Raw genomic sequence first — 23868 nt, 5'->3', positions numbered from 1 at the left:
GAGAAGACCATTTTTGTTACTGCTGTTTCTCTCAAGCGCTGAATCCCTTGTTCCGTGGTCTTCCGCTGGGTTTGCTGCATATAGGGATCATCTGCACATAGATATCTTTGTGCCACGCTTCCCAGGACCCATGCCCAGAGGCTGTGAGGGTTAGCCCTCCTCATCATTCCTTGGTTGATGACGGGATCATGTGACAGGGATCCCAAATGCCTCACTTCAGTATTGTTCAGAATTGTAGCCTTGCCTGCAGCATCCCAAAGACTGACTAACCAACTAATTATAGAATTTTCATCTGGTCATTGAGTGTAATCTTTTCTTAGGCTATGAAGATTCTTCAGGGAAAAGGACTCAATAGTGACTTTTGATCTTGTGTCAGTTGCTTTGACTCCAACTTCTGTGTCAGTAATTGGCGCTGAGGGTCCTTCCCCGGATCATCATCATCATGGATCACTGGCCAATCAGTTTTGCTTGTGTACTTCTTTACCGCAATGACTGCCAGTGGCTTAGGCTCACTGTCTGGTTTAGCTACAACCTGAGTAGCTGGGGTGTTGGCTGCAGCCTGAGTGACTGGGGTAGCTGCTGATTTATCTCCCTGCCCACTGCCTCTATCTGCCGCCCTACAGTATCTAGTAGCGTGTGATAAGCATATGCCAGGACCCAGCTTACTGCAATGATATTTTTTTCCTTAGAGTCGTCATGGCAATTCTCTTCCAGATATTTCCCCACCTCATCTGAGTTCTGAATTTGTTAATGTGAAAATTCTTAGGCTGGGGGACCAGAAAATACCTTCAGGATTGGACCCATTCTCTCCTATTTGCTACACCACCCAGAATTTTCTATACCTGGTCTGCTTCTGAGTTAGGGGTCTCATTAACTCCTCTGGACACCTCAGCCCCCATTCTAGAGAAGCTGTAGACTATATAGAGGAAGCTTACTAGATTAAATACCAGGAAGTTGGTCCCTTTAACATTCAGGGGAAACATTCTGAAACATTCTGAGAAAAGCGAGTTAACAGATTCAAAGGAGAAGAAGGAAAGGGAAGGCTGAAAAGCCTTATCCCCTGCTCTTCTTCTGAGAAACTGAGTGCAATTACCAATGGACTCCCAAAACATGCTACTGGAACTAGAACGCAGGGTAGGACAAAGAAACCATAAACCATACTTATCTGAAATAGACTCTAGTACCTTTGTAAATTCCCTATAAATCATTATTATTGAGCCCAGCATAATGGCTATTCTAATCCGTGCCCCTCTACTGTAAAACCTAAGTATTGGGGACAATACTGGAGCTATTTCCGGGTAAGAAAATAAGCCTAGGGACTAGAAAGGCATTCAAACTTTAAAAAGCCTGTGGACCAGAAACACGTAAAGGCCTCCACCCAGAGAGACATCATGAATTCAAGCAACATGGCCAATGATTGCTTTATCCTGATACGGTGTAGGTACAATGAAAATGCAGTCAGTACAGGTTTTTCCACTTTCTCACATTAGGCACCAAAAAATGTATTTGTCCTGGTTTAGGGCAATTTTCGGAGAAAACTTCTAAAGGGGCTCTTTAGAAAGCAGATTCAAACGGTACTCCCGCCCAACTGGTTTGGGAAAATATTTCTTTGGAGAAAAGTGGAAAAAACCTGTTTATTTAACATGCAAAGCATTCATCAGCACAAAAAAAATGAACAATATTAAACAATAAAACCTCTCACTGCTCTGAAGAGATGACAAACTCAGAAAGTCCCCTTTGTGGGCTGTAGCTTGGCTCACTCAGTCTCTTATCAGTCCCAATGGTGCTGGAATTCAGTGTCCTAGGCCCTGGTGGGCCACAGATGTGAGTTCCTGGTGCCATTCTGGGTTTTCAGTCTAGAGTAGGTTCGAACAGTTCCAAGAAAAAGAAAAGCTGTAGTCTAGGGAACTTCTCTGCATCAGCTAGCTAAAAACTAACAAAAAGCAAAGGAGAGGTCTGTCCTGCTGTCTGTTCATGCTGCAGATAAGACAGTCCAGGAGAAGAATGCAAGGGAGCAAGTGCAGTTTCTGATAACAAGCTCCGTGCTTCTGCTCTCCCCCCTTTGCTCTCAGAACCAGTCTTAATGGTGTAAAACTCATTTCTTGGCTAAACATATGGATGGGGATACAAGCATCATGAAGTCACCCCAGGACAGTAGTTCATGCTGATATGGTTACATTATGTCAGCTTTCTGTACAGGAATGTTACTTGTTTGGCTGAAATATTGTACCTAGCTGTGTTGAGAATGGCAGTGAGAGGTGAGGGGACAGTGGGCATGCTGGGAGCTCCTTTCAGCATAAAAAAATCCCTGGGATTTTATGTTCACTTGCCTCTATGTGAGACAAACAGCATCTATTTAAACAAATCTAGTAGAAGTTGAGGAGTCCCCATCTGATAACTCCGGACACTGAAATGTACTCTATATTGAGGTATCGAAATACCTTACTTTTTTTAGCACAACATAGGACTTTAACTCCTACTCAGGGCCAGTATTAGTGTGCTATAGTATTAGTACATGGAATGCAACATTTGCCACCTACTAGGGAGGTAGTAATGGCTTAATTCCTGTGGGATTATCACTGTCTCTGCTGGAAAAAGTAGAGGAGAAAAGAGGGTGACAGGGGAGGTTTTCTGAAACTAGTTTTGCATGTGTGATTATTGCAGTAATTGAAACTGATGGATAGCAACTGTAGGATTAACAAAATTCTTCCAACAATTTCATATTGGGGACTTTTGTCTATCTAAAATATTTGTACTATTAATGAGTTTCTATAAAAGGCTATAGATCACTTGCTGTGGTGTCCCAAGACATTGTATATTCATGAGTTCTGGCACTTTTTTAGCTGTAAGATATTCTGTCACTAAAATAACTGCAAATTCATTTACATTTGTGTGTTTCTATGTCACCTTGTCATGTAGTTGTTAGGATATTCTTTTTTCCTGTATTGAAGAGAGGAAAAACAAGATTCCTTTAAATTCCTGTTAATCCAATGTGAGTCAGAATAGAATAGAATAGTTCAGTTGGAAGAGACCTACTATGATCATCTAACCCAGCCACCTGACAACTTCAGGGCTGACTGAAAATTCAGTCGAATTAAGGGCATTGTTCAAATGCCTCTTAAATTAGTTAGTTTCAAGAACATTGATACATATGTCTTGCCAGTTCAACACCTGAACTTCCAACACATGACTGTGGTTATCTACTAGCTGTACGAGTCACAGCTGGGATATTGGTTCTGCTTTGCAACTGAAATAGTTCAGCACGTTCTTTGAAAACATTCCCTCTAAGCTTAATAGAGGTGGAATAGAAAGCTTTTGTCTCTGGGTTGAAAGAGACCACTAAATATTATTGGAGCAGTGAGAATATCTTGCGGCACTCAACCTAGGATTGCTATAGTTGCTCCAACAACTAAGATGAGTTTTCTGTGTTCTGACTTGTGAATCTGCCAAATCTTTTGCTTATTCGCACAAAAAGTATTGTACGCACTAGCCTCAGGTGCAGAATATATGTCCTGGTTTAAAATGTTTCTCTTTACTAGTAGATTTTGACTTAAGAAGTTCTAACTAAGAGATGAAGAACCTACTGTTAATATTTGCTGATTTAACACAACTTTAGAGAACACTTTTATGTCATGATGTAAAATGGACATCACACATGGATCCAGTAATTTCTATTTTTTTTAGCAGTTGTGGGTAGATGATTTTAATGTCAATAAATTTTATAATGTCATTAAAGTTCATAATCTCGTTGTATGTAATAGAATCTGAAATGAGATACTTCATGGATTGAAAAGGAAATGTGTGTAAAGTAATGCTGCTATCTTTTTTTTTAATAGGGATGATGATGTCACAGTTTAATATTTCTCAGAATTCCATGCGTGGTAGTCCTGCATCTTCCAATTATCAACAAACCACTATCTCACATAGCCCTTCCAGGTAATCCTTTCTTTTAAATGGGGTGGGAGGGGAGTGAACTACAAGTTGTTCCTACACTGACAGCCAATTCTTGTTGCAAATATGTAAGTGGAAGATGGTCAGTGTCATGACAAATTTGGCATTTGCCTGATAGCAGGGTAAGTTTCTTCATATGCAAAGAAACATCTTTCTGTCAGTGAACTAATCCCTGTATTCTAAGGATTCATCATGAATTCTCCTCTCTCTCACTCCATCCCATAATTTGGCCAGACTTTCCTGCCTAAGGACTCCCTCTGCCTCCTGTTACCATCTGGCTGTCTTCTACCCATGTCAGAAGCTGACACTGGTGACAAGAGGATAGGACAGAATAGACTGGTGTGTTCCAGCTTGTCCCAGTACTGGTTCAGCAGAATGGTGGGAAAGATTTGTAAAAGCATGGAGTACTACTGTAACAGTTATGCAAAAAGCTTCTTGCAGAAAGATAGGCCCGGTAGTTTGGCCAATCTTCCAGCAGAATCCTCATCAGATTTTTGTTTTTTTAAGTTTTTGAGTGTTTGCAAGTAGCATTTACGTATAATTTATGCTTTTACTAATATATTAAAATACTCTGGATGAGAGGAGAGAGTTCTGCTTGTAGTTTCAACCCAGATACTGGGCTTTAACAGGTCCCATCTTCAGTTATTAGATATCATTATTAAAATAAACTGATTTCAGGTTTCCCTTCAAGTTACTGTAACTGGCAAATGAAATGTTCTGTATCTTCACAACAACCAACACACTTTAAAACTTTTAAATCTAAAAGGGATATCTAAAAAGGTTGTTTGAGTTGTGAATATTACAATGAATAGTACAAAGTTCTCTTGAAATCCTTGCAAAATCCTTATGTTAAGTACTTTGCTGTTTCTTTCTATGGAAGCTTACCTTCATGGAGTTCCTGTTTAGAACTTGGGATTGTGATAGCTTGTGATGTACTTACTGATGTATTTATTTGGTTATTTTAATTTTGAGAAACTCATATAAGAATGTAAGTAATAATGTGCATGTATTATTGTCGCAAGTCAATGCTATTTTTATGGCTTCTTATCTGTAGAACGAGTCTAAGATAAAGCCAGTGAAAGAGGAAGTTGTGTTCAGTGGACTTGCGTCAGGTCGTACCTAACTGCCTATAGCATTCCTGTGTTTTGATAGTGTAGTTCTGTTAGATGGAGTTATTTGGAACCTTGCTGAAAAGTGAAGAAAGAGTAAATGGCTCCTTGTTAATCCTAGTGACCAAGTTGTTTAAAACATTTGCTGTCACTGTCATTCAAACTTCGGAGATTAACTTTAGGAAATTGCAGATCTAATTTCCATACCTATGTGTGTCATTGTTTCCCTTCCCTAGGTGAAGGTCTTATGAATGCTTTTTATTATCTGCTGACTCTTCAGTAAGACGTGCAGTTAGGAAAGTATAGATAGCTTAAAATACTGCTTCTGAAGGAAGTTCTCAGATGTGTTGGGGGCTTTTTTCATCTTAAAGGAATTTTCATCTTCTGAAGGTATAACTTCCAAAGAAATAATGAATTTGTCTATATTTGCTATTCTCAATTTTAATAACTATTCTGCAATTTTGTTTTCTTTTTAGCCGGTTTGTGCCACCACAGACAAGCTCTGCTAACAGATTTTTGGCACAACAGAACAGTCCAGTGCCTAGTCCATATGCTCCTCAAAGCCCTGCAGGATACATGCCATATTCACATCCTCCAAGTTATACAGCTCATCCTCAAATGCAGCAAGGTAAGTCTGTGATGTTTATTTCATTCTCTTATTTCATGTCAACTTTACTTCCATGTGCACATTTCACGGTTTCTAATTTCTTTGAAGGAGTCACATACTCAATGCAAATCTTTGAGGCAGGTATATTTAAGCTTTGTTTTTTGGCTGGAAAATGTGGTGGTATCTACTTTGTTTTAAAAATATTAAACAGAAGAAGAAAAGGTAAAACACATTAATGTTGCAATGCTCCCCTATTTGTGCCCAATTTGCATCGTTGCTCTGTATATGTGACAATGAAAACAATCTGAACAACCCAAAAGTTGTATTTGTTAGCTGTGAGCATCACATGTACTAGGGAAAACCTCATTTCTGCCAATGAAAAGTTAAGTTTTCTTAACTTTAGAGATTCTTTAGTTAACTTCAGAGATTCTTTAGCCTTACTGGCCCTTTTTAGTGTCCGATTAATTCTACATTGGCTAGAATTATGCTCAAGGTATGCAGTAACTGGCAAAGATGACCTTCAGAACAAATGGATTTTTTGTTCTTCCCTTGTCTGAAAACAATCCTGAACACATGAACAGTATTAAAGTATCTAGGGCATTTTTTTTAGTTGGCAAGTAGAATTCTACTGGATTCTTTTAAATAATTTTTTCTTAAAGTTTAACATTGTGAATATATATACAGAATAGAATATATACATATTATACATATATATACACAATATATATATAATATATACAATATATAGTATATATTATATATATGATATATATATAATACTATATATATATACACAATATATATATACAGAATAGAATATATATACAGCTGTTTTGTATGTAATGTTGTATGTCCCATGAACACCTTGAAAGTTACTAAGGTAGTGAGTTCAAGTTATATAGAAGTAAACAAAGTTTTCTGTAATCAGTAAGGAAGTTACTGACTATAATTAGAATAGATATGGAGAGAAAATTGGCTAATTTGTACATGGAATTAATATTTTAAATCCTTTTGAAAAATCTTAGCTAATGTGTTTGTAATCAAGATATTTGTAGCAAGTTGGATTCTTGTTCAGATTCCAGACCTCTTGCATCCAGTGTTTTGATATCCACCATTAGGGTGTTTCCTCTGAATCTTTTCAAGTTTATGACTGCATGGCTGTATCAATATAGTTAATTTTTTTGTATTCCAGCTTCCGTATCCAGTCCCATTGTCACAGCTGGGATGAGGAATCTCCATGAAAATAAAGTTTCAAGTCAGTTGTCTGGAAATTCAGCTAATCATCATGCTGATAATTCTAGACATGGCTCAAATGAAGACTACCTACAGATGGTGCACAGACTCAGTAGTGATGTATGTTACCTAATCAATTTATTATGATTAAGCAGATATTTACTATGATTAAGCAAGTATGTGTTTAACTGCCTTAGAAGTCAGATATTTTATGATGCTGTTGAGGAATTAAACTACTGACAATAGATTTCAATTTCAGATCTGTAGACTCATTTGAAAATGGACAGACTGTCAAAACATAGTACATCCTCTTTGGCTGATCTAATTGGAGAAATGGTAGACATAGAAAGTAATAAATGTTGTAACTTGCATTTTTATCTGTTTGTGCACTTTCTTAATGGTGCATATGTGGTACCTGTGTTTTATTTTTAATTATAACTTTTAAAGCTGATTTTAGAAACTATAATACAGAAAACAGTTTGAAGAATATTGAATAAAGTTTTGCATCTCTGTATGAATAATAATTATAATGTTGCAGCTTTTTCTACTTTGGAGAAGACCTTTATGAATGAGTATTTTAAGAATCCAAAAAGTCAAGAACTTAAATTATTTTTATTCATTTTAGGATTTTATTGCTTTAAAAAAGTTAATACATTGTGTTTCTCTGAAATGTAAAATCAGCAAGTACACCCTTAAAGGCTCGCTACATATTCATTCAATTTAAGGACAATTTTTTGTAAACTTGAGAGCATTCCTAGAACATTATTGATCATTTGGTGAAGGTCCAAATTAGGGAAGTGTAAATGCATGTTTCTGAAAATTTGTCAGCTGTGAGCTGTGTTAGGAATGACATCTCTACCCAAAATGTTGTATACCTAGTTAGTCTGTTTAGTTAATTTAGTAGAAGTTGTCTTTGCCTGTGTTTTTGACAATCATGGTTAAAGATCTTCTCCTGACTTAATAAAACATACCTGATAAGAAGTTATTAAGCTTATTTTTCAATATGGGTGTGCTTCTGAGATTTATTACGAATCAAAGAAAAGTTTGGGAAAAAAATGTCAGTTCCATAATTTCAGTGCAGTAGCTAATTGAGTAACTCAATAGGATATCAGTTCAATTTCACTTAAAATAACATCATATACTTTTGATACAGAACTCATTTTATTGTGCTGGTCTGAATATTAATATAATTAAACTCCTTTGCCCAGGAGAATTTCCTCAGAAGGTAACAACTCTTTTTGCAAGCACTCTTGCAAAAAAAAAAAAAAAATCGTAATTAACACCATAGTGTAAGTTTAGGTCTGTGAATGGAAAGAAAAAAAATCTAATCTAATTGTGTGATAAGTGTCCATAGGTGATAAAACTGATGAAATCTGATTTCTTATGGATCTGTGTTCTTGGAGTTGTAATCACCTTAAGTCCATAAACCTCAAACTCTCCCTTTTAGCAGTGTCATCTACCCCTTCATAAGGTACAGCCTAGTCTATGGCTACGCACATGGAATTTGACTGTTTGGCCACATACAGAGTGTGATTGTCCATCTATCAAGGAGGCTGCTATCTCCTTGAAACACCAATTTTGCTTTCTGTCTCACTACTGAATGCTGGTTTCTTTCATGCAGACGTGTAAAAACATAATTACAATTAAATCTTTGAACATTCTGTTAATTGGGTTTATATTGGTCAAAAGGCTAAAAAGCATTTATCACACAGATAATTCAGATTAAAAAATAAAGCAAAGAAAAGGCTATGTGAAAAAATTACTTTTATACAGATACCTCAAGAGCCACATTAGAATGTTAACTACTGAAATAATCAACTTAATTAGGAAACATGAAATAACTGTAGAACTTCTTTGGAGACTTCATTAATTTGTATTTCTGTACCTTTTGGAAGAATTACATTTTTAGAATTTGTTTGTAATTATAGAAATTTTGTCTTCATAGATACAGATTTTTCTAGCTTTTTTTTTTTTTTTCCCCAAACATTCTTACAGATGCTGTATAGAAAGCAGTAGTCTAAGTGGGAAATACCATTCTATAGCTGAAGTTTAGTTAGGGCACTGCATGAATGAGTAGTTGTGACCAGCAGAGGGCTCCACAAAAGCATTGGAAAAACCCATGTAAAACTCTGAATGGAGATTGGAATAGTGCATTTCACATTTTATATAAGGATAGTGTGCAGGTAAAAAATACACATTTACATTGCTAAAAATAGAGCATGGACATAATTGCATTGCAATTAGTATTATATTGTGAAAAATGTTGTCAGAAATTATTAATTGCTTTGGAGCAGGTTGGGGAAGTGCTTCATATTGCTATTGAGTTGTTTCCTGTTTAAGTCTTACAGCTAAAATCACTCTAGCTGTGTTTTACATGAGAGGAATGGGACTGGTAGAAATTCTGTTCAATCCTGGCTTCTGTATGCTGAGGATACAAATAAAAAGTGTTACTTTGTTGAACTATAAAAGCGAGGTAGCATTCTAGACAATCTTTTAAGAGTAGGTTATGTAAAAAATGGAGTTTTAAAAACCATTTTAAACTATTTATTTCGAATGGTGTTGTATAAAGGTCATGCATCTGCTCTACAGCTCTTGACAATGAGTACTTGCAACAAAAAGTTCTAAATGGAATCTTAGTGTAAACGCAAAAGTGCTTGTCTAGCTAGAAAATATACACAAAGATTTATTTTTGTGTGCCTTTTGTGTGATTATAGATTCTTCTTAAGTCTGATTGGAGCATTGCTTATATTATAGTTTAATAGTCTAATTTACAAAGATTTTAATGTGACTCTGTTTCTACACAAGTATACACAAGTATTATAATACACAAGTATTTCTTGTGTGCTTTTTGCCCAATCTATTTTATCAATTTATGTACTAATTTCAATTTTTATTTTAACAGGTGTTTATGTTCATATGTTAACTTTTTTATTATTCTTACTTTAGGATGGCGATCCTTCAATAAGGAATGCTGCGTCTTTTTCCTTGAGGTCACCACAGTCAGTCTGCTCTCCAGCTGGAAGTGATGGAGCCCTTAAAGGTAGTCTAGCAGTCATATATATGTCAATTTATTTTTCCCAGTTTGAAAGAACAGAGAATATAAAGAGATATTTCGTTTTTTCTCCTGAGTTTTGTATTTAAATAGTACTACAGACTATGCCATTATGTTTTGGATGCAAAATTATTTTGAGCCCTGATCCAGAAGAAATTTGTGATGGTGTGACAATTAACCTATCATCCTTCAAAATAAAGCTCAAATTTATGGAGGACAGAAGGATTTAAAATCCTTTCCAATCTGAGAATTAAATTCTTTATAATAATTCAGTTGCTCTACTTAAGAAAAGTTTTAAAGGCAGCATTACGAGTATTGAACCCTTAACCATCTCAGAAGTATTTTAACATGCAGCACTTGTCTTAATTACAATAATGAAGTTTTAAAAATATGAAAATAAATGAGCTCAATACACACAGCATAAATGAAGCCTGAAAACCTTAGCTGTGGAGAGGTATAGGGTGAACTGTCTGTCAGTTGAGAGAAAACAGAAAAAAATCTGCTCAAAATAATTCTTTATACTAAAATCCACTTGGTAAGGTAGGAGTTGGGACATATTCTTGTTAATATTCTTTTTCAGTGGTTGTACATTTACAGGGCAATAATTGACAAATGAAACAGTGCTTTCTTCTCTATAGACCAGAAAAAAAAAAAAAGAAAGTCTTACTGGGTGATCAGTTTAGGCAGTGAAGAGGACAGAAGATGCTGGAGATTACAGAAAAGGTGAAGGCACTATGCAGCCTGGATAAAAGACATGTTTGTCAAGGGTGGACCTCAGGGTAGCTTTTCCATGCCTATAAGGGATTATTAGGAAGATCTGAGTCAGTCTTTTCATTGTTATGGAAGAAGGATGAAATACAATGGACTTAAATTTAAATAGGAGGTTCTAACTAGATCTAAGAATAAACTTTTTCACTATCGGGACAGTGAAATCAAGCAGTGGAAAAGGATCCCCATAGAATCTATGAATTTTCTATCCTTGGAGGTTTTCAGGATCAGGTTGGATAAAACCTGATATAATGTGTCCCTGCCTTACCCTGCTTTGAGCATGAGGATGAGTTAAACATCTCCTGAGGTCCCTTCCTAACTGAATTATCCTATGGTTCAGGTGGCAAGTGAGAAGTATGTATATAGGATGCCAGGAGCTTCAGTACTTCAGGATGTCTTGTTCTAAAGGGCTTCCTGTAAGCCTTGTGTAAATGTGGTTATTTTTCACTCCTTGTCAAGCTTATAGGTTTAACAAGGATGTGGATCTAAGTTAGCCCACTCATATATGTGATTACCACTCAGTCAGATAATATTTGAATTTTTTTTTGGTTAAAATTACTGCTGTTTCAATTAGCTGTCTCAGAACCCAGTTTTGAAGGGATACCTTTTCAGATTATTTCTGAAAACAGACTGATTGTATAGTTCAGATTGTAATGTTTCAGCAATAGCATTAAAGTGCAAGAAGAACTTTCTGATTTATCTCCATGTTAACTTTGCTTTTCCATTTGATAAATTGCACGGCTGAAATACTGCTGCTAATGGTGTTAACATTTTGCCCTCCTTAAGACATTAATGAATCCTGATTGAGAGACCAGTTTTTGATGCTCCATCTAGTACTTTAGAAATTTATAGAAGAGTTGTAAATAATTTCAGTGTTATTAAGAACATGGGATCCCCTATGGGGAATTTTTGGCCTATGATTTGTAGTGAAAGTTGGGATGAATACAACAAGTATTTATGCTGAGCTCTTTGTTGCTCTTTTATTAGTCCCTGAAAGTTTGGTTAGCAGGTGACAAACCTTGATAAAGAAAAATGTGCAAAATACTTACTGTTTGTCTGGCAAGAACGGCAAAAGGTGTAACTAATCATAATCAGAGGGAGATTTCAGGAAGGTTGTTATAATGTCGGAGCTTTCTTATATAACATAGAGGCTTGAGGCATTTACCAAAGGTTACAAGACTTCTGGAGAAATTGAGACCATGATTGCAGTCTTGAATTACCTTCACACTGAATGTAGCTGTCTGTTTGACAGAATCTGAATGAAGGAGAAGTTTTGTTTGCAACACAGGTAAATATTTGAGAGATGGCAGGACTTACTTATGTGGTTTGGGTGGTTATTAATTTAATCAGTGGAGTAAAATTTCACTGTCTTTGCTTCACTTCTGCTTCACTAAAGGCACAAGAGCAGCTGAAGTTTAATCCCCAATTTATTTTTTTTTGTTTTATCTGTCTGTTTTCATGCTGTCATCTGTTGCCAGAGGATGACTTTTTAAAAACTCATTCTGTGAATAGAGTATGGAGTATCATGGAGTGTTTTCCTCTTGTTGACCTCATAAAATATCCCCTGGATTCCATTACTGAAGATTACTTGCTCATCAGAATGTTTTATCCATTTGTTCTACTTTCCTACTGCTATGGAACCTCACATTTTATTTTAATTCTTAATTTTTTTCTTGAGGAAACTTCTAAAGAATTGGATAAAGGAAAGGCTTCCACAATGTTTTTAGTCCACTGCTTTTCATATCATTTACAGTCCTGTTTCCATACAGTTGCCTAAATACTTAGGAAAATATCTATAAGGACTAGCAACAACTCTTACAAAATTATGTAATTTTGCACTCTTTTTCACAAATAGGTTGTATTCCCTCCATAAATTGTTAATGAATATTTGATTGTTTTCTGAATAATTTGGAAAGATCACATCTGTTTTCTTAGGGCTTTACAGAACTTCTCCAGTCAGACTGCACTACACTTGGTCTCTGAATATAGAATAGATAACAAGAAGAATTAGGAATCATCTCAAATCTATAGTGTAGACTTCAGTACTCTCTCTTCAGTGCTAGTTGTGAAGAAAAAATACCATCTTCCCTTCTCTCCTTCAAAAGAATGGCAGAAGAAATTTATTTAAGGATTTTTTCTGATAGCACCAAAATAAACATTCATTCTTGTTTTTCTTTCAAGTCTTAACTTTTTGTGCAAGGAGGCTCTGAATATATCCATTCTCAGCTAGAACAGCAAAAACTGAGTTTTTCATGAGGCCTTTTAAACTCTGGGTAGAGTGGTGGGACTCTTCTCTGAAAACTATTGGAAAAGGATATGGAAAGTGAATACAATCTGTCCCTAAAAACTTCTCAAATGTATGTTCTTTATCTGTCTTATATGCTATCTCTTTAAGCTTGAATTTTAAATTAAGTTATGCTCTTTGAAAATAAGTATCAGTGTTGTTTCCTAATCAAAATCAGTAGCATTTTCTTTATATCTAATGCAAAATTTGGGAAGGTTTCCAGAGGAAGATTCTAGGATTTTAGAAAAAGCTGCAGGAAAGGACTTGAGGTCTTGCCATCTTTTTACAGTCATGTTGGCTGTGTGTAGCAGTACTACTCTCAGTAACTTCCATATATTTTAAAATGTCAGTAACAGTTTCCTTGGTTTTGCTATAGATCTTATTCAAATTCTTAGTGCTAGAAAGCTCCTAATGCTTTACCTGAATCATTTTTGTTGCAGTTAGTCATGATGCTTCATGACTTCTTTCCAATGGGCAAAGAAAACCAGACCACATCTTTTTTTTTTTTTTATATCAGACATTTACATATCAAAGAACATTATCATGTCTTGCACTAATCTAATCTACAAACTGAACAGCACAGTTTCTATTACCTTTACTTAAGTCATTGTTTTTGAGCTTCCAATTGTCTTTGATGTTTTTAACTGACTTAATTGGTCTGCATATATTTTGATGTTCTACTGTCCTAAGTCATAGATACATCTTTATCTGACGATTTAGGATGAATGGTCAGGAGACTGAAGACTACTTGGTGTGATACTACTGTTATATATGTGAATATAACTACATTTGGCTGATAACTTAGATTCATACTGCAAGTTGGTTTAAACATTCTACGTCTTTCTATGGAGCTTGTCTATCTTCCTCTTATGGTTTGCAGTTAAAAGGTAAATAAGAAGTTTGTGCTTCTTGTCACTGAATTTGTTCTGTTTAAGAAAATTACTCAAATTAGTCAAGACAACTTTTGATTCTATTTTTAAAAGCATGGGTTGGCCTCTTAAAGACTTAAAATCAAAAGCATTAATGATATTTAGATTAATAAAATTGCCTCTAATTCTGTTACATGAGAAGATATTAATGACAAATATTTTAAACTATTATACTTATGACAGTGCTCTGGAAAGCTGCACTTGTTCACATATACTCACGTCATTTTTATTAAGAAAAATCGTATTTGTGTGAACATAGCTTCACAGTAGGGTTTACAGTGATCTATTTTTGTCTAGATTACACTAGAATAACACTCTTGATCTTGTTAGTGAAAGTACTATGAGATTTCTGTGATTACTGTGGCTTTCTACTATATAGAAAGCCATGCTAGAGTCCAGATATGGCACTCAACTCTTCAAGATTTGATGATAGTTATTCTTAACAAATTCCTTTTGGAATATCATTTCTTCATTATCTCAGTTCTTACAGAAAAATTGTTCTAGTATGTATTTCAGTCATACAGACTAAGTGTTATACTCTGGGTAGGCCTCTATCATCCTTTTGAACGGACTGTTCTTCCCTTTTTGAGTCTTCCAGAGGCACAAATTCTCAAACTGATTGTTACCAATTTTGAGACTGGTTTAGCCAGAGTTCCAGGGCGAATTTGTCTGATCCCATTTTTATGAAAAACTTCCCTTTATATGAAGGTCATAAATTAGATCATGTCAAGGAAAAAAGGAAAAAAAGACACACTTCATTTACACATTTTAGCTACAGTCTCTTAAAATCTGTTGGCAGTAGTGTGTTCCTCAAGTTCTGTAATCACAAAGTTCCTAGCTTTTCCAACAGACAAATTTCGTTGTGAATACAATATGAATGCTCTGGTTCTCTTCTCTAACTTCTGCCCTTAGGAACTTGTTTACAGTGTAATTACTCATATGTGAATCTTAAAAATTCACATGTAGCACATATATATTTCTTAAAGCCTCTCTTTTCAAAGGTTTTTCCAGTAAAATGTCTGGAATGTTGTGTCCAGCTTTATACACCAATTTGGTACCTGTTTAAATCATGTTCCAGGAGTGTGGATGATCACTTTCTTATGGATTTAAAAAAGCACTTGAACATTCTTGAAGTTTCTCTCCAATGTGCTATGAACCAGGTATTAAACATTAGTCTTCATTTGTTCTCTAGAAGTTTTTCCAGCTTTCATGCTTAGAGAATGATGCTTCTGGCAAAACAGGGTGTAAGGATGGTTGAAAGGCTTTTATCAACATCTGAGAACCTTTGCCTACAAGGGAGTTAAAGGAGTGTGACGATACTGTTTCATGTGACCCTTTGGAAGTTGTTACTGTGCAAGTGGAAAGATAATAATTTTTTAAATACTGAAAAATATGTGAATTCTAACTTCCTGAGAGCCTTAGTAAATGCTTTTAAGTCATGTGGATCGCAACAGAGAGTGTGATCAGTGGTGTGACTTTGCTGCATCATCTTTGGAAGACAAGTGACAGGAAGAGGCTTAGAGATGATCAGAGGAGGTATCATGAATACTTCAAGAAGGTGTGAGTATTGTGGTGTGATTAGCAAGTACAGACAAAACCATGAGATGGACATGTCAGTGATATGTGCAGTCTCCTGCACAGAAGCTTCTTTGTTTGCTGTCCAAGCTAGTGATACACAGTGAGCAAGTAGATCCAGAGTAAACAAACCAGAAGTGGATTCAAAACTTTACATTTTAAAGAAGGCTAAGTCTCTGTCAATGCAATTAAGTTCTTTTTATAGCTGATTGCATTATATAGGATTTGATAAGATATGGTTCAAAAATCACAGAAAAAAAGGTGTTTGCAGATTGCTACAGCAGTTAATAAAACTCCTTCCATACTTAGTGCCATCTACAACTAGGAACCAATAGAAGAACTAGAAAATTTAGAGAACCAACCCTAGGATTATCATGGGTGGTCAGAATGACTGTTGCTGAAAGACTACAGGTATTGTTGATGGTTGTGTTTGTTCTCTGTAGAGACCTTATTTCCTATGATGGTACCTACTTCTCAGCTATGTTTGGTGTTACCTGGTTGACTGTCAATATTTGCTGTTCAGTAATGATACAGTGACCTTCCTGAATCAGGGAAGAACCTCCTTTTAACCTGCCTGCTATATAAAGAGAGCACACCCAAAGTTCTTTTAATTGTACTATCTATGGAAAATCAACTACAGAAAGTCAGGTTTATTTTTCTCCTGAATTACTGCCCAGCCTTAGATTTAGACTCAAAAGTTGTCTAAATATTTCTCTGTTCTAAAATAAGAACAGGTTATTTAGGTTATTTACCTAAATATTGTTTCCTAAGATTTGTATATTATTTACTGCATTGACAGCATTTTCTAGAACAAACCTTCTCAGTCTTGGAATCTCAATTGATTCAGCAAACTCATCATAACTGTCTGTGTATTCTGTATTCTTTAAGTTTTGGGTTTCTTTTTTTTCTGTCATCCAGTCTTGGTAAAGATACTTATTCTCAGACATATAATGGCCTAAGACTTCTCTCGTGGGAAATACTCCAGACTGACTCCACCATTAATAGACAAAACTCTGTATAATGGGTATAGTTTTCATAGAATTATTAAGGTTGAAAAGATGTCCAAGATCATCTGTTCCAACCTTCAAAAAAAACCCATCATGTCAACTAAACCCTAGCACCAAGTGCCATGTCCAGTTGTTTCTTGACCTCCAGAAATGGTGACTGCCCACCTCCCTGGCCAGCCCATTCCAATGCCTACCCCATTCAGGAAGAAATTCTTCCTGAGATCCAACCTAGACCTCTTCTAGTGCAGTTGCCTGGGAGAATAGGTTGATCCCCACCTGGCCACAATATCCTTTCAGGGAGTTGTAGAGACAAATAAGGTCTCCCTGAACCTCCTTTTCCCCAGGATGAACACCCCCAGTTCCCTCAACCACTCCTCGCTGGACTTATGCTCCAGCTCTCTTCCCCTTCTCTAGTCATGCTCCAGCACCTCATGTGTATTATAATACCTCAGTGTCTTTCTTGTAGTGAGGGGTCCAGAACTGAACAAAGCATTCAAGATATGTCTTGAATGTGCCGAGTACAGGGGACCAGTCACTGCCCTGGTCCTGCTGGCCACACTATTGCTGATACAGGCCAGGTGCCTTTGGTCTTCTTGGCCACCTGGGTACTCTGCTGGCTTTTGTTTGAAGTCTCACGATGTGCTATGTGTCCATTGTGTGATATCTGTTCAAAACTGCTAAGGTTTGTGGTAGGGTGAAACTGAATATGAATGCTTCCTATTTTTCAGTTTCTTTTCACCTCCATACATAGGCATTGTAGCTTCTGAGCCTCTTTGTTGTCAGAGGCTTAACCATCATTAAACATCTCAGAAATATGTGAAGTTATTTCTGGAACATGTTATTTTAAAGTGCAGTTTATTGGTCTTACTATCAAAATGTTTCAAGAATTTCCTTTAGGAGGATGATATTTTCAAATACTTATTCGTAGTGCTGCCTAGGAGAGGCAAAACTTTACTTTTGTGTCTTCATTTACTAGATTCTAAGACTGTTCAATGGAATGCAGTGAAATCCTTCTGGCCTCCTCAAGACTATTCAAAGATAAAAAGAACCACTTTATCTGTTGCTGCAGTCTTACTTTTCAGCATGAGAAATGCCAAATTAATACCAAATCAGATCTGGTCATATTTATCTATAAAGTTAGGACAAGGGAGAATAAAGTCTGTCCCGTGTGTTTAGAAGCATAACTCTGAAAAATAGTAAGTGTTCCATTGTTACAACTTTAAAAGTACTCATATAAGAGATAAACCAAGATTAAGATGTCTGTAATATCTCTTTAAAAATTCTGACTTGCCTCTACTATTTGTAGAAATATCCTGCAGCTTGTAGTTCCTGAGTGGTAATCATTACCATAAAAGAAATTAGTAGCTAAAAATTCCTGCTACACATTACATTTAATATTTCAAATTAACCAAATAAATGGTAGGGGAGGAGCATAACAAGAATAGGAATCTGTTGAAAAGCAGGAGAAAAATCTTCTGAAGGTGTAGTGAGAACTTTGGTACTGGTGGTTGAGTGTGGTATCTGATTTGAGGAAGGGAAGAAGAGTAGTAGAACTGTTTTGAAAATTAGGATGAGTCAAAACAGGGTTTCCCAACTTTGTGGATGTTATTGACAAAATATGGATTTGTTGCTGAGGGACAAGAAGGATTAAGATGTGATGTGATATCACATGCAGGGCACGTAATACACTGCTTGCTACATACAAAAGTTGTGGCATTTTCACAGAATGGTCTAGGGAGACAAAAGCGTAGCAGTCTGTGCAAAGAGGCCGTCAGTAAAAGCACACTTTTCATGTAAATTGAAGATTTGACAGAGATAACTATTCTATTTTTTCATCTACGGTTTGGTACATTGCTTAATGATTTTTAACACTTCCAAAAATACTGAGTAGAAATTTAAGCTGTAAAATGAAGCTGCTTTCTTGTTTAGTGGTGCTTCTTGAATGAAGCACACAGGACCTGTGTTCCACTTAATTTTTACTTGTTGTTAGGAGTGCTGATCTATGATCTATGCTGACCAGAACGACTAATGATAATCTCAGTCACTGCTTTATGAAGATCAGTATTCCCCAATGGATGAATGGAATCTGAATGGTTGCTTTAAGAAGAGGAGTCTGTGTGTGTTCCCCACCTTGCACAGTATTCCCTTCTAAGCCAAAATTATAGCTCAAAATTATAATTGGGACAGGTTGAAAAGTGTCTCTGTTTTTCAGACTTTTTTCTAGGCTAACAGTTACAGGAAAGTGATTAGTTTGAGGACTTCAAATGTAATTAATTGGAGAAATTATTTAATTAGAAGTGTCCTCTCTTTAAAATTTCTGTAGGTACCCTCAAATCCTGGCAAAGAGTGCACATAGAAGCAAAAATTCATACATTAAACAAAAAAGGAGGGGAGATAAGGCAGGGAATGGTAGAAAGATGCCTTTAGATAATTAGTTTTTCCTAGATAGTAATGAGTGGTGGAGGTTGGAATAAATTTACCTAAAATAAGATTTAAAAAAATAAAGAAAATAAAAAGAATTTAAAATAACTGTCAAAATCCAAGTTAAGGAGGTTGTGTTGGTTTTTGGGGTTTTTTTGGGGGTTTTTTTGGGTTTTTTTGGGTTGGTTTTTTTTGTTTTTTTTTTTTTTTTTGTGTTGGTTGTTTGTTTTTTGGGGGTTTTTTTTGTTTGATTTTTTCTGTTTGCTTTTGTTTGGGTTTTTTTTTGTTTTGTTTTTGGTTTTTTTTTTTTTGGTTTTTTTTTTTAGTTAAAAATGTGTGGCTGAAATGGCTCGTGCCTATATACTGATCATCAAGTCTTCATCACTGGACCTTAATAAGAATCTTTTTGATCTTTACTTTTTTCTGCCGTCAACTTGCTTTTGTTGCTTTTTGTAATAGCTGATATTCTGAATCTTAAGTACTATTTTTATTTATTCTTATTTGGTGGTGGGTTTCTTTTGTTCCGTCTTCTCTGAAATGATCCCTTCTCTACTTGCAGTGGATAGCTGAAATTCCTGGGAAATACACTATCTAGATTGCATCTTGATCTAGCGATGATGTGCTTCCTACCAATCTTATTTAGACCTTTTGTGAACCCATTTATATGTAGAGATACACATTAAAAGTATGCAGGTTATATTTAGTTTGTTTTTATATAAACATGAAACAACATAACTGTTCAGTTTTTCTGAATTATTATTCTAGGATCAAGACAACCTTTAATCCAACAATCTCAGCCTCCACCTTATTCATCACCTAGAGATGTTCCCCCAGACATATTGTTAGATTCTCCAGAAAGAAAGCAAAAGAAACAAAAGAAAATGAAGTTAGGCAAGGATGAAAAAGACCAGAATGAAAAAGCTGCAATGTATGATATCATTAGCTCTCCTTCCAAGGACTCCACTAAGCTTACATTAAGACTGTCTCGTGTAAGATCTTCGGATATGGACCAGCAGGATGATATGCTTTCTGGTTTGGAAAACAGCAGTGTGTCAGAGGGTGATATTCCTTTTAATGTGCAGTACCCAGGACAGACTTCTAAAACACCCGTTACTCCACAGGATGTAAACCGCCCACTAAACGCTGCTCAATGTTTGCCGCAGCATGAACAGACAGCTTTCCTTCAGGCACAACAAGTGCCTGTTTTACAACAGAACACTTCAGTTGCTGCAAAACAACCTCAAACTCCTGTGGTACAGACACAGCAACAGGTTTCGCAACAAGGAGCTATAACGTCATATGATGAAGTAGAATTGGATGCATTGGCTGAAATTGAGCGGATAGAACGTGAATCAGCTATTGAAAGGGAGCGATTTTCAAAAGAAGTGCAAGATAAAGGTAAAAGGAGTGTGTGTGTGTATATACACTATATATTATATAAATATATATATATGCATATAAACCCCATATATATATATACTAAAAGAAAGACTTCCTGTCATTGTCACATAGTTCAATTCTGTTTACAACAGTGTAGGTTCTTCTGTGACATTCATCTCCATTCCCTTCCAACAATGAACTGTAATCTTTCATATATGCATATTTTGAATATCTGATATTCTTTATTTCGGGTCTTAATGGATGGAAAGTGAAATTCTTATGTTTCAAAATTCTTTTAAAATACTCTTACTTTTAACCATGAGACTGAATGAAGTACAGTTATGTTGTTTATAGTTTCTAAAATCCCAGCAGTACCATAAATCAAAATTTGCAGTAAGTTTTGACAGTTGTATTATTAATCCATGTTGCTGAATTTAAGAAAATGCAGGAAAACTGTTTTATCCCATCTCTATTCATATCCCCATTGGGATTTAATGTGAAGGAGATGTTAGACTAAAATCACATCTGTTCTGTTCTTTTGAAGGTAGTGTAATGATTGGGTAATATATACAATTATGTTGTAACTAATGTTTGTTCAACTGGATATTAATTATTAGGTAGGCATTAGAAATTTTAGAGAACTACCATATATCTCTATGGTCTGTAGCACAGAACCAAGTGGGCCTCTGAGATGTTTTATCTTCACCTTGGTAGGTGCACTTGTTGTCTTAATGGATTTAATTGAATCGATCAATTTTGTTTTTTTAAATTTCTGTTTCTTTTTCTGTTGTTAACTGGTTTGAATGTCTTCGGTTTCATGAATAAGATAGTAATTATTTACTATAAGTATTTTTCAGAATCTTCCTCTGCACCGTGTTTAACTTCTGAGAAAAAAAATGTTTTGTAGCATAATCCTAATTTATTAGATACTCTCAAGAAAAGTCTTGCAGAATGGTAAATGGTGAAAATTCTGATTTTGGAAGTTCATAGGTGAAAATGGCCCATGTAGACATACTTTCATGGAATGAATTTACACACAGTTTGAGTCTTTAACCAGCAGGAAGGGTGCAGATTTTCTCCCTATTCAAAGTGTTTTTTCACTATTTTTAGTGATGCCTGAGTGGTGAAGGGAGGAGAGCGTTTGTGCGTGTTTGTGTGCATGTGTGTGTGGGTGTTTGTACATGTGGATACAATACTAAAAGGTTTAACTTCTAAGATGTTTCTTATTTGGTAACTAAATCAAATCTTTTTAGGAAAAACTATTTATTAATGTAAGGAGAAAAGTGTGCTTACCTCAAAAGAGATCTCTACTGATCTCTACTGTCTTTAATTTTAATTTAATGAGGTGGGGAATTTGTTTATTTGCTTAAATCTCTTCCATTAATTTTAAATTTATTGCTGGAGAGCTTGGGGTTTGTGGCCTAATACTTCAAAAGCTACGTTTATGTCCACACACTTAAAATAGAATCTCTACCATGTTTTGCCTGAGAAACAGCTGAAAAAATGCACAGCAGGTTTCAAACACTTTGATCTAGACTAAAAACACGCTTTCTGTTTTGTTTTGGCTTTCAGAAAATGTTGACCATTAGTTGTAAAGCTTGTTTATGATAATTACATATCCATGATCAGAACCTTGATTTGTTTCTTTTGGGGAAAGGAATGATTTTTATAGAGACTGTGACCTTTCCTGTTCACCGCTGGTCAATGGCCATCTTCCCAAATACAGATTCTGACCTTATGGTTTCCCTTACTTGCATGCTCTGGTAGGTCTCAGATCTCCCTGAGTTCCTACAATTGCTATAAATCAGGTACAAGAGTTGCTGCCCTATACTGGGACAAATGACCACTATATATTCACTTGCGCTAAGTTGCCCCTATGATAGACAGCAGCGATTTTCACTTTTTCACTCTGGCTCTTGAGGTTTCAGCCATAAGTGCATATTATTTAATAGAAAGATTTTTAGCAGTCTTGGGACAGATTTCCTGAAGATGTTACCTTGGAGAAATATAGGTCTTATTTTTTTGGTAATGCTTTTGCATTGCTTCTAAATTTATGCTATGTCTAGAAGCTGATACACTCTGGGATTATTCTAGTTAGAGCTGTTTGGTTTTGTGAGGCTGCAAGAGGAAGTATCCTCTACTGTTCCTATAGGAATATGTCTGTTAGAAGTATATTCAATAACTTCTAAATATGTAATGCGTTTCTGCAAAGCTGCATAGTGTATTTATACAAAAACCTGTCGTTTGTGCCTTTTTGTACATGTTCTGTAACTTCAGATCACATTATGTCAGGAAGAGAGCGTGAGTGTAGCAAGTGCTCGGTCTAATTAGAGTGGGAGTGCATAGAGCCAGCTGATGCTTTAGAATAGCGAGTATCCCTTTAGAGAACTTACTCAAAATGCTAGCACATGCTAAAGTGCACATTAAAGCGTCTTTGCTGCTTTTGTAACAGAGGCGTGGGAATGCATATTACAGCCATACGTTGTTTTCTGTGTATACTCACACTGGTTTCCATAAATTACTTTCAGTAAAGTGGTACTCAAAAGTTTTGATAGTAGATTAGTGGTCTCTTCTGACCTTTATTTTAGATATGAAATTTCCATAGTTCTCTACTCCATCACATATTTTCAAATGCTTTCTTTTTAACAGTAAGGGTTTGGTTGGGAGGACATGTTCTTCTGAGGCTAATAACCAGTAGTTTGGAGGAGTTTATTTCAGAGAAGCAGCAGAGATTTTGGAGGGACATAGTAAAAATTAGACACCTTGCCTAAGGCAATGGTGAGGTCTGGTTTTTTTTGTTTTTTTTTTAATGCTGAGGTCCTTTTATTATATTTGGTACTGGTGGTAAATGGGGATTGGAGCCTTGTGGTAGTTATATTACTTCCTGTAACAAATCATTTGTTCCTAATAACACTGTTAAAATATTTAGCTTCCACCAAACAAAGTCTCTCAAAGTGGGAAGTAGTCTGTGTTTCAGAAGAGGAACTAACACAGAGTTTTGCAGAAGTGTCTTCTTCTTTGAAAAGCAGCTTATCTTTCTGAAATCTGATTTTCTTGCTTTTGCTTTATGACAAAGGAATCTTTAGTGCAAAAATCACTATTCAAAATCTGACAAATTTGAGCTACTGTGTATCAGATATGCGTAAGGAGTTATTTTATAATATAGATTTCCTTCCTCATATCTGAGTACTTTTTATAGCTATGTTTTTATAATACTATCCTTTTGGGCTTCTTGGCTCTTAGATTAAGTGAAGTATATCCTCTTCATATATCATGATAGAGAGGTGCAAGGTTTAACAAGTTGGTTTCATCCTTGTCCTCTGTGTGGAGGAAGGGCAGGAGTTTGTCTTCTCTTTCTACTTTATCCTCAAGAAAGGAATTAATCTCTCCTTTCTACTTTATCCTCTCTATTGATTAATTTAATAAGTAATTTTTCTGTATTTATTAGTGAAAGGAGATTTTGAAGATCTAGGCATTTGGCACCAAAAGTTACATTCTAATACATCTCTTATATTTAATAGCTCCAGTACTGCTAAATAATCCATGGAACAT

The 23868-nt window shown here is 35.7% G+C and overlaps 1 protein-coding gene across 4 annotated transcripts in view; it reads left to right on the top strand.

Moving 5' to 3' along the window:
* NIPBL (NIPBL cohesin loading factor) overlaps positions 1–23868 on the top strand; it is a 151795-nt gene that overhangs the window by 61397 nt on the left and 66530 nt on the right. For 3 of the 4 annotated variants that reach the window (XM_054004301.1, XM_054004297.1, XM_054004298.1), the window contains exons 5-9: positions 3837–3936; positions 5537–5688; positions 6860–7020; positions 9847–9940; positions 19702–20334. In XM_054004301.1, coding sequence (XP_053860276.1) covers positions 3837–3936; positions 5537–5688; positions 6860–7020; positions 9847–9940; positions 19702–20334 — 1140 coding nt within the window. The remainder of the gene's footprint in view (positions 1–3836; positions 3937–5536; positions 5689–6859; positions 7021–9846; positions 9941–19701; positions 20335–23868) is intronic. The other variant, XM_054004299.1, reaches the window with a different exon arrangement.

The sequence above is a fragment of the Vidua macroura genome, chromosome Z, assembly GCF_024509145.1.
Source record: "Vidua macroura isolate BioBank_ID:100142 chromosome Z, ASM2450914v1, whole genome shotgun sequence".
NCBI lineage: Eukaryota > Metazoa > Chordata > Aves > Passeriformes > Viduidae > Vidua > Vidua macroura.
Note: the sequence above shows the minus strand (reverse complement) of the source record. Positions and strands in the feature narration are given on the sequence as shown.